The sequence below is a fragment of the Curcuma longa genome, chromosome 5, assembly GCF_044706935.1.
Source record: "Curcuma longa cultivar G26 ecotype Majalengka, Jawa Barat chromosome 5, ITB_CL_G26_1.1, whole genome shotgun sequence".
NCBI classification, from domain to species: domain Eukaryota; kingdom Viridiplantae; phylum Streptophyta; class Magnoliopsida; order Zingiberales; family Zingiberaceae; genus Curcuma; species Curcuma longa.
In genome coordinates, this window is record NC_133865.1 from 4,920,282 (window position 1) to 4,935,027 (window position 14,746).

A 14,746-nucleotide genomic window follows, 5' to 3' on the forward strand; every position below is an offset into this window, starting at 1 on the left:
CGTCGTTAGTTACATGATCTGCACACACAACCACTCATGGATTAGTGGTATATCAGGAGGGTGTGTGCAGTTGCTCTGTCAGGGCTCCGCTCGGCCGCATCAGAGGTATATGGTGCCATAGTGCCGTAGCGTGGTAACATTACAGGGATCCCTCGTTCGTATTATAAGACGAGGAGATGAGAGCTTTGCTCCCCCATATGATTTGGGGTAGGAGGATAGGTGTACTCCGCCAGCATACTGTCCACTCGGTCACGCAGTAGTAGTGACGTCAGAGTACACAGTGGTCACCACTCTACCCACGCGACCTCACCATTTGAGTGTGATGGATCTGACGGGCATAGTTCCCACGCGACCTCACATATGGATGATAGATCTGACGGGTATGATACAGTTCCCACGCGACCTCACCATTTGAGTGTGATGGATCTGACGGGCATAGTTCCCACGCGACCTCACATATAGGTGATGGATCAGACGGGCATCAGGGTGGCCAGGACATGTCATTTCTACATGTGCATATTGCATGATTGTACTTGCATTTGGTTGTGTGTTTATTGTATTTGGTTATTGCATGCATATGTTTGATATGCGTACACAGGAGGCCGGATGCATTATGGTAGGTGATTCCGGTATGTACAGTTTCCCCAGTTCCAGTGTGTATTTCTTTCTGTACAGGCATGATTATTTACTAGTAGATAATTTATTATACATATCTATTGAATACCCGCTGAGTTCTTTGAACTCACCCCGTTGATTTCATTCTTTTCAGGTTGACGTCAGTCTGGAGAGCCGCCCTGCTAGTCCCATGTTGAGATGACCTCGACACTTTTGGTTTTGTTATTATTATCAATACTTATGTTTCAGAGTTTGCTTTGTATCATGTAGATTTTCGAATACCTCTTGTGGTTTTGGTGTGCATGTGATATGTTACTAGTTGTGGATCTTATTTCAGTTTTAGTACTGGTGATGTAGTTTTGTTATGTTTATGGATTGTAGCCGTGTAAGCTTATTTGTGGCCATGTAGACCTTTGTATATATATATATGTATTCAGGGTAATTGTCAGCGTTACAAGGGAGATGCTGTCGAAATTTTCGGACAGTCGTCTCTCGGGGCGTGACATTTCTTCTGGTGTCATAGAAGAAATCTTCAATGAGAAAGGAGCGAGCACCGTTCGATGGGAGAAGGCTCAGAGTGACTTGACTGTGCAATCGTATGGTACAAAGTAAGATGCTTCATCTTCATGCGCATGGAAACTCTTTTCTGAACATTGATTGACTACGATATCCGTAACTTCTTCTCTGTTTCCAGAGACACTTCAATGCTCCCTCTGGAAATGACCCAGTCGCCTTCGACTTGACCTCCATCCTCTTCTGCAACGAAAGATTAAGATCCTGCTTCTTACAGTGACTTAACACTGCAGATACCACGTACCACGGTCCATCTTGAAGCCCAAGGACAACCTTCTGGTGATCTTCGAGGAGCACGGAGGGAAGCCAGAGGACATAAAGATCGTGACAGTCGAGAGAGACAATATCTGTACCTTCATGTCAGAAAGCCACTCAGCACACTGTGAGAACGTGGTCTAGGGAGGAAAGCCAGCTTCGAGGCGCCGCTGACGATGCTCTAACTCAAATTAAACATTCATTAGATAACTCTTCTGCAAAGAAGGAATACGCTACTCTAACGGTTTCACACGATCGATTCTATAATTATCTATAAGGAGGTAAATCGAGAAACTGCATTTGATCACGACGGAAGAGAGTATTATTCGGCTTCGTCGAGATTCGAACTCTTACTCTCTTCTACAAATCTGTTTCGTCGTAACCAATTCAGTTATACCCCGGAGACATTCATTAGATAACTCAATAGAAATAGATGACCATCTAAAATATATTTAGGGGAAGAACTTCATTGAGAAATTTTCATACTAAACCACTAAGAATTCACCAATAAACTAAAAGTATTATAAGCACATCTGGATCTATTTCTGATGATGAAATTCAAAAAATAGAGGGACCTCACCGCTTAATTTCGAGACTTTACTGTTTTACTTTTGATATTTTTATTTTAGACCATAATATAAATAAAAAATTACTTTCTAATCTCTACACATTAAAATTAAGCCCATAAGACCTGAAAGCTTTAGATCATTTTTACTTGGATTTATACTTATTTAACAGTCCATAATGCATAATTATTCATATAAAAGTCCATCTTTAAATTATTTTTGTTTTATTTTAAATCTTTTTTATGATTTAAAAAATATAAAACACCATTTCTGATCTTAGTTTAAAATTGAGATTGTAAACTAATTATCCAATCTATATGGAAAATTTAAAACTTTTATATTGTTAACGTTTTATTTATTTATTTAAACATTACATAATTGTTTATGTTTATATACTTAGTTGCATTTGCTAAATAATAATTTAATAAATATAAAAATAAAAATATTATATTTTACAATTTTATATACTTTTTATTAATATTTGTATATTTTTTATATTTATATAGCTTCGCAAAAAGCGGAGGGTAAATTTTCTTTTACCATTATTATTACTATTTATAATAATACAAAATCAGCATCACTAATTATAACTAATTAAACACTATTATTAGATTGTTACTAACACTAAATTTGAATCTAGTAATAACACATGATTTTCTCATTGAATATGCAAGTATACTAAAATATCAAAAACATTTTATTATAATTTTATATAAAAAAATTACGACCATTAGAGATGTAGGTGAATCGAATCGAACTAAGCTTTTCTATGTTCAAATATTTTTTATTGAGCTTGTTCAAATTTATTTATTAAAAAATTTATCAACCTCAGCTAAACTTTAACTTTTTATCAAGCTCAATTAATAACTTTGTTGTTCTTATAATTTAAATTAAATATTTATCCAATAAATAAAATGTATATTATTTTTTAACATATTCTCAATAATCTAAGACTAGAAAAATTTTATAAATTACTATGTTTTATATTTTTTTTATTACATATAAATGAATTCTAAAATTGGTTTTTTAAAAATAACAATAATTATGTACACGCATCAAAATATTTAAAATTGTTTTTAATGTTTAAAAGATAAAAGTATTTTAAAATTCTAAATATGTTAAATCCGAATTCCTCTTCAATGTAATTTTAAAATTTTAAAATTTAATTTACTTTAATTTTTAATAAATTTAATTTTTTACAATTTATTTCTATATTATCTATGTAGCGCAAGTGAGGATAGCCTTGTTATTTTTAAAACTATATGATCTCATACACCTTTCCATTAAAAAAACAAAAAACGTCTCTTGGCTTTAACTTATTAGGTTCGTACCAGTTTGGCATAAATAGAACAGGAGGCAAATTTCATAACGTAGTCTAGTACACCACCATACACACGCGACAGAAAAGAATCCTATTTCGTCACATTCACCAATTTATAGTTCTCAGACAAACCATGGTCACGACAGAAATAGAAGCTTCTATAGTTATTATCTAAAATTCACTGATTTCGACAAAATAGTTGGGTTTTGAGTTCATTTACAGCATTCATATTACGACCAGGGAGGATGCAGAATGGTAGCAGAACACCACATGTAACAGCAAGCAATGTGGAGTAGACGATCAGTGAGCGCTAACTAGGAAGGGGTGTTGACAAACACCACATTCGATCGTCTCGGAACCTGAAGCAGGAACTTGCACCTGAAATCAAGTTAGATACAAAACAATCAGTCCTCGTGCCACCTCAATGGAAGGTTCAAATATACTCAGACCTGAAGGTGGACTGTGCAGATGGGGCATGCTACTTCTTTCATTCGCTTCCCACCGCTGTCGCTGGTCTTTGTGCCTAAATGAAGATTAACCAGAACATGAAATTAGACTGGATCATGTTTCATGGGGGCAATGTCTCATACCAGGAAACAAAAGTGTACCTGATTTGCGGTTTTTGTCCATTTCCTCCTGTTGAGAAGTACATTCAAAACATAAAAATTGTCAAAGTAAGTTTCTATTAAAAGTTGATTATTACTAAGACTGAGCGAATAGTGTGCTCATTTTATCCAGGCAATATACACATTAATTTTATCTAGCATGGTTCAAAAGCATTTATGTCTAGAAATATGGTACTGATGCCGTGAGCTGCAAGTACAACACATCTGTCTCTAGTAGGTTAATCATAATTAAACCTACATTATCTATTCATAATCATGCTTAAGGACAATAGCAACAAAAGAAGCTGCACCTGAAGTTTCCGTGCAAGATCTTCATGGCTCTGTCCAACAGGTTTGCTGGCAACTTCTTTTGCATTGGTTAACCTTCGGGTAACTTCTGCCTACACAAATTACAGAAAAGAGCCAAATACCATAGACGAAAACCACAGGTTCTAAGTTGATGCTTTAGTAATGAATGCTTAAGTGAAAAACTGATTAAACATTACAACTACATAATCATACAGTAAAAATCTGTTGTATGTTATGTGGGTAAGATCACCCACTAACTTTGCAAATTGTTGGATGTGCAACACATGTACAATGCAGGATTTATCAAGTTGGAACAGTTACCCACCAAAAGGAACCGAGCTTACAAATCCAGAAGCAGATAGGTATCAAGTTACATTAGCAGCAGAACAGAGCTGTTACAGGAAACAACCTGGCTTTGCTAGATCCTCTAGGCCGTGTATTATCATTGGCGGGGGTCTTACTATGAGGTCTATGAAAGGGGAGACATCCAATTAACTTGGAAAAGGGAAAAACTCTAGGCAATTGTGGAATCCTCACCTCAGACCCAATCTGGATCAGCCTTGGACCAGTCTTCTCACATTTCTGCACCTTGGAACCTCCCAGCCTAGCCATTCAATCCAAACATCCATCTCTCACCATAGACACAACCTCACCTTCACTTCGAACCACAAGAAACCTCCCATTTATTCACTATGCTCGAGCACTAACCAGCTACCCAAGCCAACTCCCCCTTGCCCGAACTGCAGGAATTTTGGGCAAATAAAACCCCACTCCTAACTTAGCTTACTCAAATTCATTTTACCTCACTTGCTCCTCTAGCCAAGTTAATCAAGTCCGAGCCACATTCTGAAAGCTAGCAAACTTCTACAATCTGTTACAGATATTTTTAGCCTACTTTGCATTCTAAGACAGACAATTTTGTGAAGTGTGAGTTCTGTCAAAAGTTTGCCAAAGTGGCCTGGTACTCTCTATCTAGAGAGAGAGAGAGAGTACTTTTAAATTAAAATAAGATCAAAGAAACTACAAGACACATAAAGGACATAAGCAATAGTGATATAAAATTAGATAATTATATTTTCCTAAATTCCTGGGATGAAACTAGGAGGACAAAGTTAGCATACCATGCATCTATCACAAACTCGGACTTGTTGAGCATTTTCATCTGCAGTTAATGTGATTCTACCCTTAGTGCACTTATCACAGAAAATATCACCACAGTTCCTGCAATGGTGCTGAGAATAAAGGAAGGTTGGTTACAATACTCATGCAAAATTGTATGATCCAATGAAATTGAGATAAATCAGATAAAATTATCACCCTCCGGTTGAAGGCTCCAAAGTCTGATCCACATGATGTACACTTGGCAACAGCTTCATCTGGAACCTGAATTGATAGCAACATGCAAAAGTTTAGTTACAGATGATCATAACTATATGAACGCTAATAGCAGATCAGGATCAAGAGTACGACAGTAATTTAAAAGGTTGCAGTGTCCAGCTACCATCCAACTGTATGGATTTAATACATATGTTGCAAACAAGATGACTATTTGAGCGATTGATGTTCATAAGACAAGAAGAAACAGACTAATGAAAGACACAGTCATAGCAAATGGATATATCAGCTCACCATGCAGCTCAGAGGATATTCAAATGAGATTAACATGGTAATATAGAAGCAGCATACCCTTGATGGGTTTTATATTGCCATTTGAGGGGTAAAAAACTTAGGTTACAAAGAAGAGCATCTGAGTTTACCCAGTGATCTTTCTCTTCATTAGCAGGCTTTATCAAGTTCATCCAATCCACCAATCCTTTTTTTCTTTCAGCTGGTTGATCAGATACCTTGTCAGCATCAGCAGTTGACTTGCCCCTTATTAGGCTGTCACTTCCACCCATCTCCTTGAACTACATTGGGTTTTAGTTAGCTACTTTTACATCATAGAAACATATGCACGAATGGAGAGAGAGAGAGAAAAAAAAAAGATAAGGCAATTAGGAAGAATTAAATATGAGAAATTTGTGCGATGAGGATTTATGAATTCAATTCACATTTTGTGCAAAAATTACGAAATTAAGAATCTTTAACTCATATTAGTGTATCTTGATTGTGACTAAATGTGTACTGCAAGAACAAAACAAAATATCAGTTCAAGTTAATCTCAAGTATTTGAGGTCAGCTGCATGGATTTTTATCTGCCATGGAACTTTATGCAAGCTCCACAACGGATGCTATGAATAATAAAGATATCAGCTCATGCTGATCAAATACTATTTCTCCTATGAAAGATAAATACATTTTGTAGAAACCCTTGGCATATGACAAGATTGATAAAAAAAGTAATGAGATTATTCTAACAAAAAGTAACCTAAATCCTAGTGTAGAATAAGAAAAATATCATATATAGCAGACATGTCTTGTGTCCCAGCTATTTCGAAGGGTTTAAGGGAGGCAAACTCGGTTCAAGATATCCTGTACAATATATGACAACAGAGAATTTTACCCTTTCTAAAATATCGAACATCAAAATCAAGGTAAAACCGTCGTCTTAGAGCCAACCTGCACTGTAGCTGCTGTTACTGTGTCAAGTATAGTACTTGTGGTGTAACTATTTGACTGCAACCTAATTCGCCTGGGATCAATGTCAACTGAGCTCTTGGACCAAAAGACAAATGTAGTTGAATCCAACACCTAAATCAACACAAATGAAAATACCATAATTATGAAAAAATAATAATCAGACGTGACACTGAACTTGTATGAATGAACAGTTAAGAATTTTACTTCACATCTGCTCACTGTCTCCAGCGGGTAGATCCTCAAAGTTCTGTTGGTACTTGGGTCAAGCATACGAATTCCATCCAATCCAATCTGGAAAAGAAAGCATGAAAGAAAATCAAGGTAAAAAAATGATAAACTACACAGTCATTTTATTACAAAAACTTTAGAGTAATCTACAGAAACCAAAATTTTGTTGCAAATATTAGCAGCATGGTTAATTGTAAGGAAATTGGAAAGAAAGAAATAGGAAGAAGGGAAGAGAAATAAATCTTGAAGAATTAATATTTACTTCCAGCTTACTTGGGAGCATGGAAAACAGAAAAGAAAGTCAATTGATTTTTTAACTTTTAGAATGGAGTAAAGAAATAAAGTGCCTAAGGAAAGGCACAAAAAAATTAATTGGATAATTAAATCTCTCAAAGGTGAATTATCCAAAACATAAATGATAAAAAATAATTAAATTACATACCATCTTGAAAAATATAATACACAAGACAAGCATTGCACATTCCAAATTCACCTAAAAGATATAACAAGTCTACATATCGATTACAAAAGGTCGTTGATTGCTAATTACTGACCATCTTATATATCTATATATATATATATATATATATTAGTTTGTTATAAATATCCTTTTATTGATCCAAATCATCAAGGAATAAGGGATTTTCCAATATAAAAATCTCTACTAAAAAAATATTGAGGACTTCAACTTTGAGTGAGAAAGTTCAGAGTTAAGGAAGGGAGACAAGATGATAGCCAGGGTAAAAAAAAGTCATTCGAGAGGGCAAGAGCCGTGAGCATTAGAAATGAGGGATGGGGGATGAAAGTGAGAAACACCAAAACTTTAATGTTTAGTAGTTACCATGTTTAAGGGGATAGTCACATTCCTCCAATTTTCTTTCTAAAAAAGTCCTTTTCTCCTTAATTTTCTTCCCTCTACTTTCTCAATTTCCTTTTCCCCTTCGAAATAAACACACAAAAATAAATAACATTCATGACATTCATGTCTTCATCATCATCACGTTAGCCATGTTTTCCCCAATTATTTGCGGTAAGCTACACAAATTTTATCATCCTATCACTTGTAACCGTCAGCTCATAAATGTTAGTGCAATAAAAGGAGCATAAATAAGTGTCCATTCCTGACATGAACCATTAGCAGCATTCCACCTAGGTGACCAGACTACCACAACAAAATAGCTAACACTCATGTCCTCCATCATCATCAAGTTAGCCATGTTTCCCTAACTATTTGTGGTAAGCTCATCCTATTGACCTCTATGCAAAAATATATCACTAGTAACCATCAGCTCATAAATGCTAGTGCACAAAACGGAACATAAAGAAGTGTGTCTATTCCTGACACAAACCACTAGAATGCCACCTAGGTAACCAAACTACTGCAACCTGACTAAGATTATTGCTAGCTCGAGAAAGTGGCATTTTCTTTTTTAAAAAAGGGTTGATCCCAGATTTCTACTTCCTTGCCATGGGCATTAGGCCTAACCAAATCTTGTATCCATATCAAAATAAGATCAGATATTGGACCTTAAGATTTGATCTTCTTTCCATATTTGACATTGGCCATTTGTTTTGGTCTATCGACAATATCTAGTGTTGATACAACTGCAGTTTGTGTACATTTGCTAATCACCAAATAAGCAACTAGGTTTTTAGAAGGTGAAGTCCCATGTCTTCACTTTCCCAAGCCTGAAAAAACACCTCTAAGTAGTCCAAACCACTTTACAAAATGCCAAATTATTCTCCATTTAAACTCCTAAAATAAAAATGAAAATCCACATATATTTATGAATTTACAGATTTGCCCTTTCAAAATTTAATTTAGCAAATATCATGGTAGAACTTTAAATTATGCATAAATTATATAGATAAAGAAAAGTTTATCCTCTTTGAATAATAAAATCAGATAGCCATCAATTATGACTATAGAAGCAAGATTTCTACTGAATCAAGCTTTAATTTTTTTATGTTGGTTTAGTATTTGGGGGGAGTACCATTCAAGTGTGCATAAAAGTTGAAGTTTGCATTAGAACTTGGCAGATTGTTTAAACATATGTTCATGGATTTTAATTGTGTTTCTCAAACTTTGAAATCACATTTTGAGCTCGTTCTTAACTAGCATTTCGATCCCTAACCAGAATAAAACATGCCATGCATGCTAGGTGTTGGTGCTAGTGGATGTGCCAAATGGTAGAAGAGGAAGAAAAGGGAGAAAGAGTGGAAGCTTCACCAACTTGCATGATTGTGATATGCTAAAGTACCTTGCCTTAATTAAGCATAAAACATGGCACGAAAGCTTCGCTGACTTTGCGCCACATCACGGAAGGCACAAAGCATTCATGTTGATCATGGTTTGCTGAAAATTTTTGCCTCAATCAAAACCTGAAACACCTCATGAAAGTTTTGTCGATCTCACTCCACGTTGTGGAAGTTTCACTGACCTAAGGGGACTCATGTCAATTATGGTCTACCAAAACACCTCATCTTGATCTACCAAAAACATCGCAAGGAAGCTTTGCCAACCTTTCACCACATCGCAAAAGCTCTGTCAACCTCAAAGGAAGCCTCCTACTATATCGGTGTTGTCATGGAAGCTCTGTGAGATGTTTTGTTGTCTCGGGTATGTTACACGTGTCAATTGGCAGGCAAACAAAATGTTTCACTCATGCTGACTAGCATGAAATGAAAATGCAAAATATTTCCTATAGAACTAGGTTCCTAGTGATATAACTTTCTATAGAACATAATGGACTCCCCAAATATTAAAGCAATATAATAAATCAAGGTTAAATTTAGTATACATTTATGCTATTATTATAAGGACAAACACTCTATTATGCATATAAAGAATTTTATAATCTACCTTAATATGTGGATTTGTATCGTTTTAATTTTTAGACAATGTTATTTTGTTGTGAGAAAAAATCAAAAATCTTCATTAGGCCGTGGAAGCCAATGCTAAAAATGTCTAAATATATATGTATGGATCTCGGTCATATTTCTTATATGACTAGGTCTTTACCTTGTATAAAGCTCAATGAAGAGATAAGATCCATATAGTCGACTTAAATAGTTGAGACATCTTATTTTCATGGTGATGAATGTTATGCTATTTTAATTGTGAAGAAAGATGATTACAAGGAAATAAAATACATAACAGAGGTGATGGAGGTGAAGAAAGATGAAAGTAAATAACAGTTCGTGTATCACAATTGTCCAATATTGATAGCTATAATATATTATTAATGAAACTTAGCTCATGATAATGAAATTTATAAGGAATTCATACATGGTTTTGAATTTAATTCTAGCTTCACACAATAAAGAACCATTCTGCGGAGACATCAACATCAAAACATTGCCGATATCACAGCATAAGAAACATGAAACTTTAGGCCTCTAACAACTAGTGAACTTGTAAAGGAGGCAAACAAAGATTTTTTTCCAAAAATTGATATAACTATAAATTAGCGATTAGCCACAAATAACTCTTCTTCCCTTTTTCTTCTTTTTCTTATTCAACCTCTTTATCTTCCAGATATTTTAAATCCTTTTTAACTATGCTTACAACTTGCTCAACTAAAGACCTACTAGTTGACTTTCAATACAGACATACCATCTTACCATATTTTCTCTCATTTTATAATCAGTTAAAACTACACCTATTTGCTGTCAGATATTATTATTATATTTAACCTTTTCTTGTGACATTACACATCCATGTCAAAATTCTTAATTGTAAACTAAATTTCATATTCATTATTTTCTAACAGCCAACATTTTGAACCATAGAATATGGTTAGGCATACAACAATTTCATAATTTTTTTAACTTCAAAACATAGAACCATAAGCTTTTCTCAATTTCAACCCATCACTCTTTAGCCTATTAATTATATCTTCACCGTTATTTCATTCTAGAATGATCTATCTGCGACATCTAAGCTTCTTGTAGAGATTTGAAGTACACCCATCTTTTAATTATTCCCTACTTCTCAGCATTGAGGTTATTTTGTTTACACTTACAGTAATCAAAATATAAAGGTCAGGAGTTGTGTTAGGCCAGCACAACTAGCATAAAGCAATGCCAAAAAAAGTTTTCATGATCTTAATTGTATTTATTACACATGATGCTGAGGATGACACCATAAGCAAAGAGTTGACTGCCTGCTTGGATAAATGAACTACAAAGGTAGCAAATCGGGAACGACACATTATATAGAACTAGTAGCACACATGATGATAAACAAAATAGCTCGTATAATCAGTTAATGAAGCCACCCTGAAGCTTCAAGATTCCAATTTGACAGTGAATAATCAATTAATGATAAGAAAGGACGGTGATCCAAGGGTTGAGGGCAAACCTGGCAAAGTACGTCCATGGTGCTCTGACCGCCCCCTTCTGGCAGCAACTTCACCCGGAACTTCTGCACCCCATTTTTCACATCCTGATTTGTATCCGCCTTTGGCACTGCCCTTACTATTTTCCCAAAGCTTCCCCCCTGCTTTTTCCCATCAGACGGGAAGCTTATCGACCTACCATAATCGTCAAATAGGGTAGGAGACTTGGTGGGTGCTGTTCCCCGGGCACCATAAGGCTCAGACCTCCCACCATCATACCGATACACACCATCATCAAGACCACTGTCTTGTGCACCAACATATATGTTCTGCTCATTGAAATCCTGACCAAAGCCCGATCGGCCAAGACCATACCCAGAGCCCATGCTTGCAGCGTATCTACCAGAATTTTCGTACTGCGAATCTTGCTCAGGCATAGAAGCAGAGCTTTGATAAAGAGCATTATAAGAAGGGTAAGAAGAGGAAAAGGCGGAACTTGGGTTGGGGGGAGAGCTGACCATGGAAGCAGGGTTAACAGGTGTCGCATAACTCCCAGCGGCCGAATGATTGGCGTCATAAGGATAAAATGGAACGGAAGAGGGAAGTTGGTGAGGATAGGGAGATGGAGGCGCCTCCGCCGGGTAGCGCGAGGGATTGTAAGAAGAGAAGGAGGAAAATTGGGGCGGGAATTGGGCGTGAGGTTGGCCATACGAAGGATCCGAAGGCATCAAACCCGGAGCGGACTCCGGATTCTGGGAAGCGGGAGGAGCGTAGGAGGCTACAGGGGCGGCGGCGTAGCCTGGAAAATCGGTCGAGAACGGTGGCGCCGAGGCGTATGCCTGTTGGATTGGATTCGACGGAGGGAATTCGGCGGGATTAGGGGTAGGGTTAGGGTTGTACGTAGGCGCCGCGTACTGGGAGGCGTAGTACGAGCCATAATCGCTGCCGTGCTGCATCGCGGCCGGGCGGTGCTCTTCAGATCGGAGATCGCAGGCGATCGGAGGAGTTGCCGGGAGGCCGAAGAGGGAATCAAACGGAGGAATCCGATCGATAATCTCGCCGAGAGGAATTCAGCTTTCGATCGGGTTGATGCGCGTCGCCCGGATATGCTTCGTCTGAAGGGGGAGAAGACGCAAAAAGCCCTTTTCATATAGGTCAGTGTTCCTGAGGTGCAGCCAATCGTAACGTGGACTGTTCACAAGGGCTGTCTCAACCTTTCTATGAAATTTTAGGTTAAAATTTTTTTAGATCTTTTAATATATTTTTTTTAAATATAAAAATTTTTCTCATCCTTTTTCAATCGGATTTGGAATCGATAGGTTTTAAAAAAAAATTTAAATAAAATATTAATTTAAAAATAGATTTTTATATAAAATTTAGTTTTCTAGCTATTAATTTAAAAATAGATTTTTATATAAAATTTAATTTTCTAGCTTTTTGATGTAAAATTATTAATTAAATTTTTATATTCAAATTTTGTTAATAAATTTTTTTCAATTGATAAAATTGCTAGATTATTTAATCTTTTTTGAAGACATTGTTGAATGTAAATAAGACTTTATTAATTTTAATTTTGAAAAAACTTCTTTCTGCTGAAGCTACACTAACAGGTATAGTTAATAATATTCTATAAGCTATCCATGCATTAGGAAAAAGAATTTAATTTTTTTTATAAGGTTCAATACCTCAATTGTAGTTTTTAATTCTGAATTTATTATTTCTTTTAAAACTTTTAATTCTAAAAATAAATATAAACCATTAATATCAGATAACATGTTATGTGTTAAAATTTTTTCAAGATTTAAATATTTTATTTTTAAAAAATTATCATCAAGTAATTTTAAGTTTTCTATATCATATAAAAAATTAAAATTATCTTCATATATTTTAAATTGTTCAAACCTACTTTAAAGTGAAAAAATAGCATGATCAATAATATAATTAAAATAATTAATTTTAAAAAATTCTTCAGGTGAAAGTTTCACCTCATTATTTGTATTTTCATCAAATCATTTATTTCTTCTAATTACATATTTTTCACTAAATTTTGATTCTATATTCATTTCATTTGCAATCTCTTTTGCAGAAATTAAAGCAGATATGAATCTATTTTCCCTATAATTATTGAAAAAAGAAACAAGACCTTTTAACTGATCTAATGCAATAGCAATGTTCATATCTTTATATTGTAAAAATTTACTAACAGTATTAACTGCAAATAATATATCATACCAAATAATCATACCTAATAAAAATTTAAAATTTTCAAACTCATATGTTGCTAAAGAATTTGCTTCACTTTTTTATTTTAGGATCATCACTAGTTTCTACAAGTTTATATAAAGCTTCTCTTATTTGTGGAGCTTGATATTTTATTGCTTTAACACTTTCAAGATGACTTTCCCAACGTGTTTGTGATAACGGTTTAAGAGTTAAATTAGAAACATGATCTTGTAAAATTTTTCATCTTTTTGTAGAAGAAGAAAATAATGAGTAAATATGTTGTATCACACCAAAAAATATTATAGCACTAGGACAAGAATTAGTCATATCACATAGTACTAAATTAAGACTATGACAACCACATGGTGTATAAAAAGCTCTAGAATTTATATCTAACAATCTCTTTTGTACGCCTTGTTGTTTGCCTTTCATATTAGCCCCATTATCATATCCTTGTCCTCTTATGTCATTTACATCAAGTTCAATTTTCTTTATTATATTAATAAGTGTATCAAAAAGACATTTTCCTGATGTATCATCTACTTTTAAAAATTCTATAAAATATTCTTCTATTTTGATTGGACTTGTTGAAATATCTATAAATCTTAATATAAGAGACATTTGTTCTTGATGACTTATATGGGAGTACAATCAAGTATAACTGAAAAGTATTTTACTTCTTTTATTTTTTTAATTATAATATTTTTTACTTCATTTCCTAATATATTTATTAACTCATTTTGTATATTATGACCAAGATAATGATTATGAATTTTACCATTTTGAATACGTTTAAGGTGTTCTTGTATTATGGGATCAAATTCTACAATCATTTCAATTAAACTTAAAAAATTTCCATTATTATCTTGATAAATTTTCTCATTTGTACCACGAAATACCAAATTATTTTTTACAAGATTTTTAACTATAGCAATAATTCTTATTAATACATTCTTCCAATGTTCTTTTTCCTTATTTATTTTTTCTTGTAAATTTTGATCAATAGTTTTATTTTTAAGTAATCTCATTTCAATATCAAACTAAATATTCATATTTATAATATGTTCACTGCTTATTTCATGACTTTTAAACTTGGCACTAAGATTTTTCCAATCATGACATCCTTCATTT

At 34.4% G+C, this 14,746-nt stretch overlaps 1 protein-coding gene across 1 annotated transcript; it reads right to left on the reverse strand.

Moving 5' to 3' along the window:
* Positions 1–3,411: 3,411 nt before the first annotated feature.
* LOC141828871 (protein FREE1-like) lies at positions 3,412–12,493 on the reverse strand. The gene is made up of 10 exons (XM_074716259.1): positions 11,416–12,493; positions 7,029–7,115; positions 6,804–6,935; positions 6,002–6,151; positions 5,562–5,627; positions 5,366–5,476; positions 4,247–4,336; positions 3,939–3,966; positions 3,780–3,853; positions 3,412–3,708 (listed from the first exon to the last, which is right to left on the reverse strand). Exons 1-10 carry the CDS (start codon positions 12,346–12,348, stop codon positions 3,631–3,633), a joined length of 1,749 nt encoding a protein of 582 aa, XP_074572360.1. The 5' UTR covers positions 12,349–12,493; the 3' UTR covers positions 3,412–3,630.
* Positions 12,494–14,746: the final 2,253 nt, after the last annotated feature.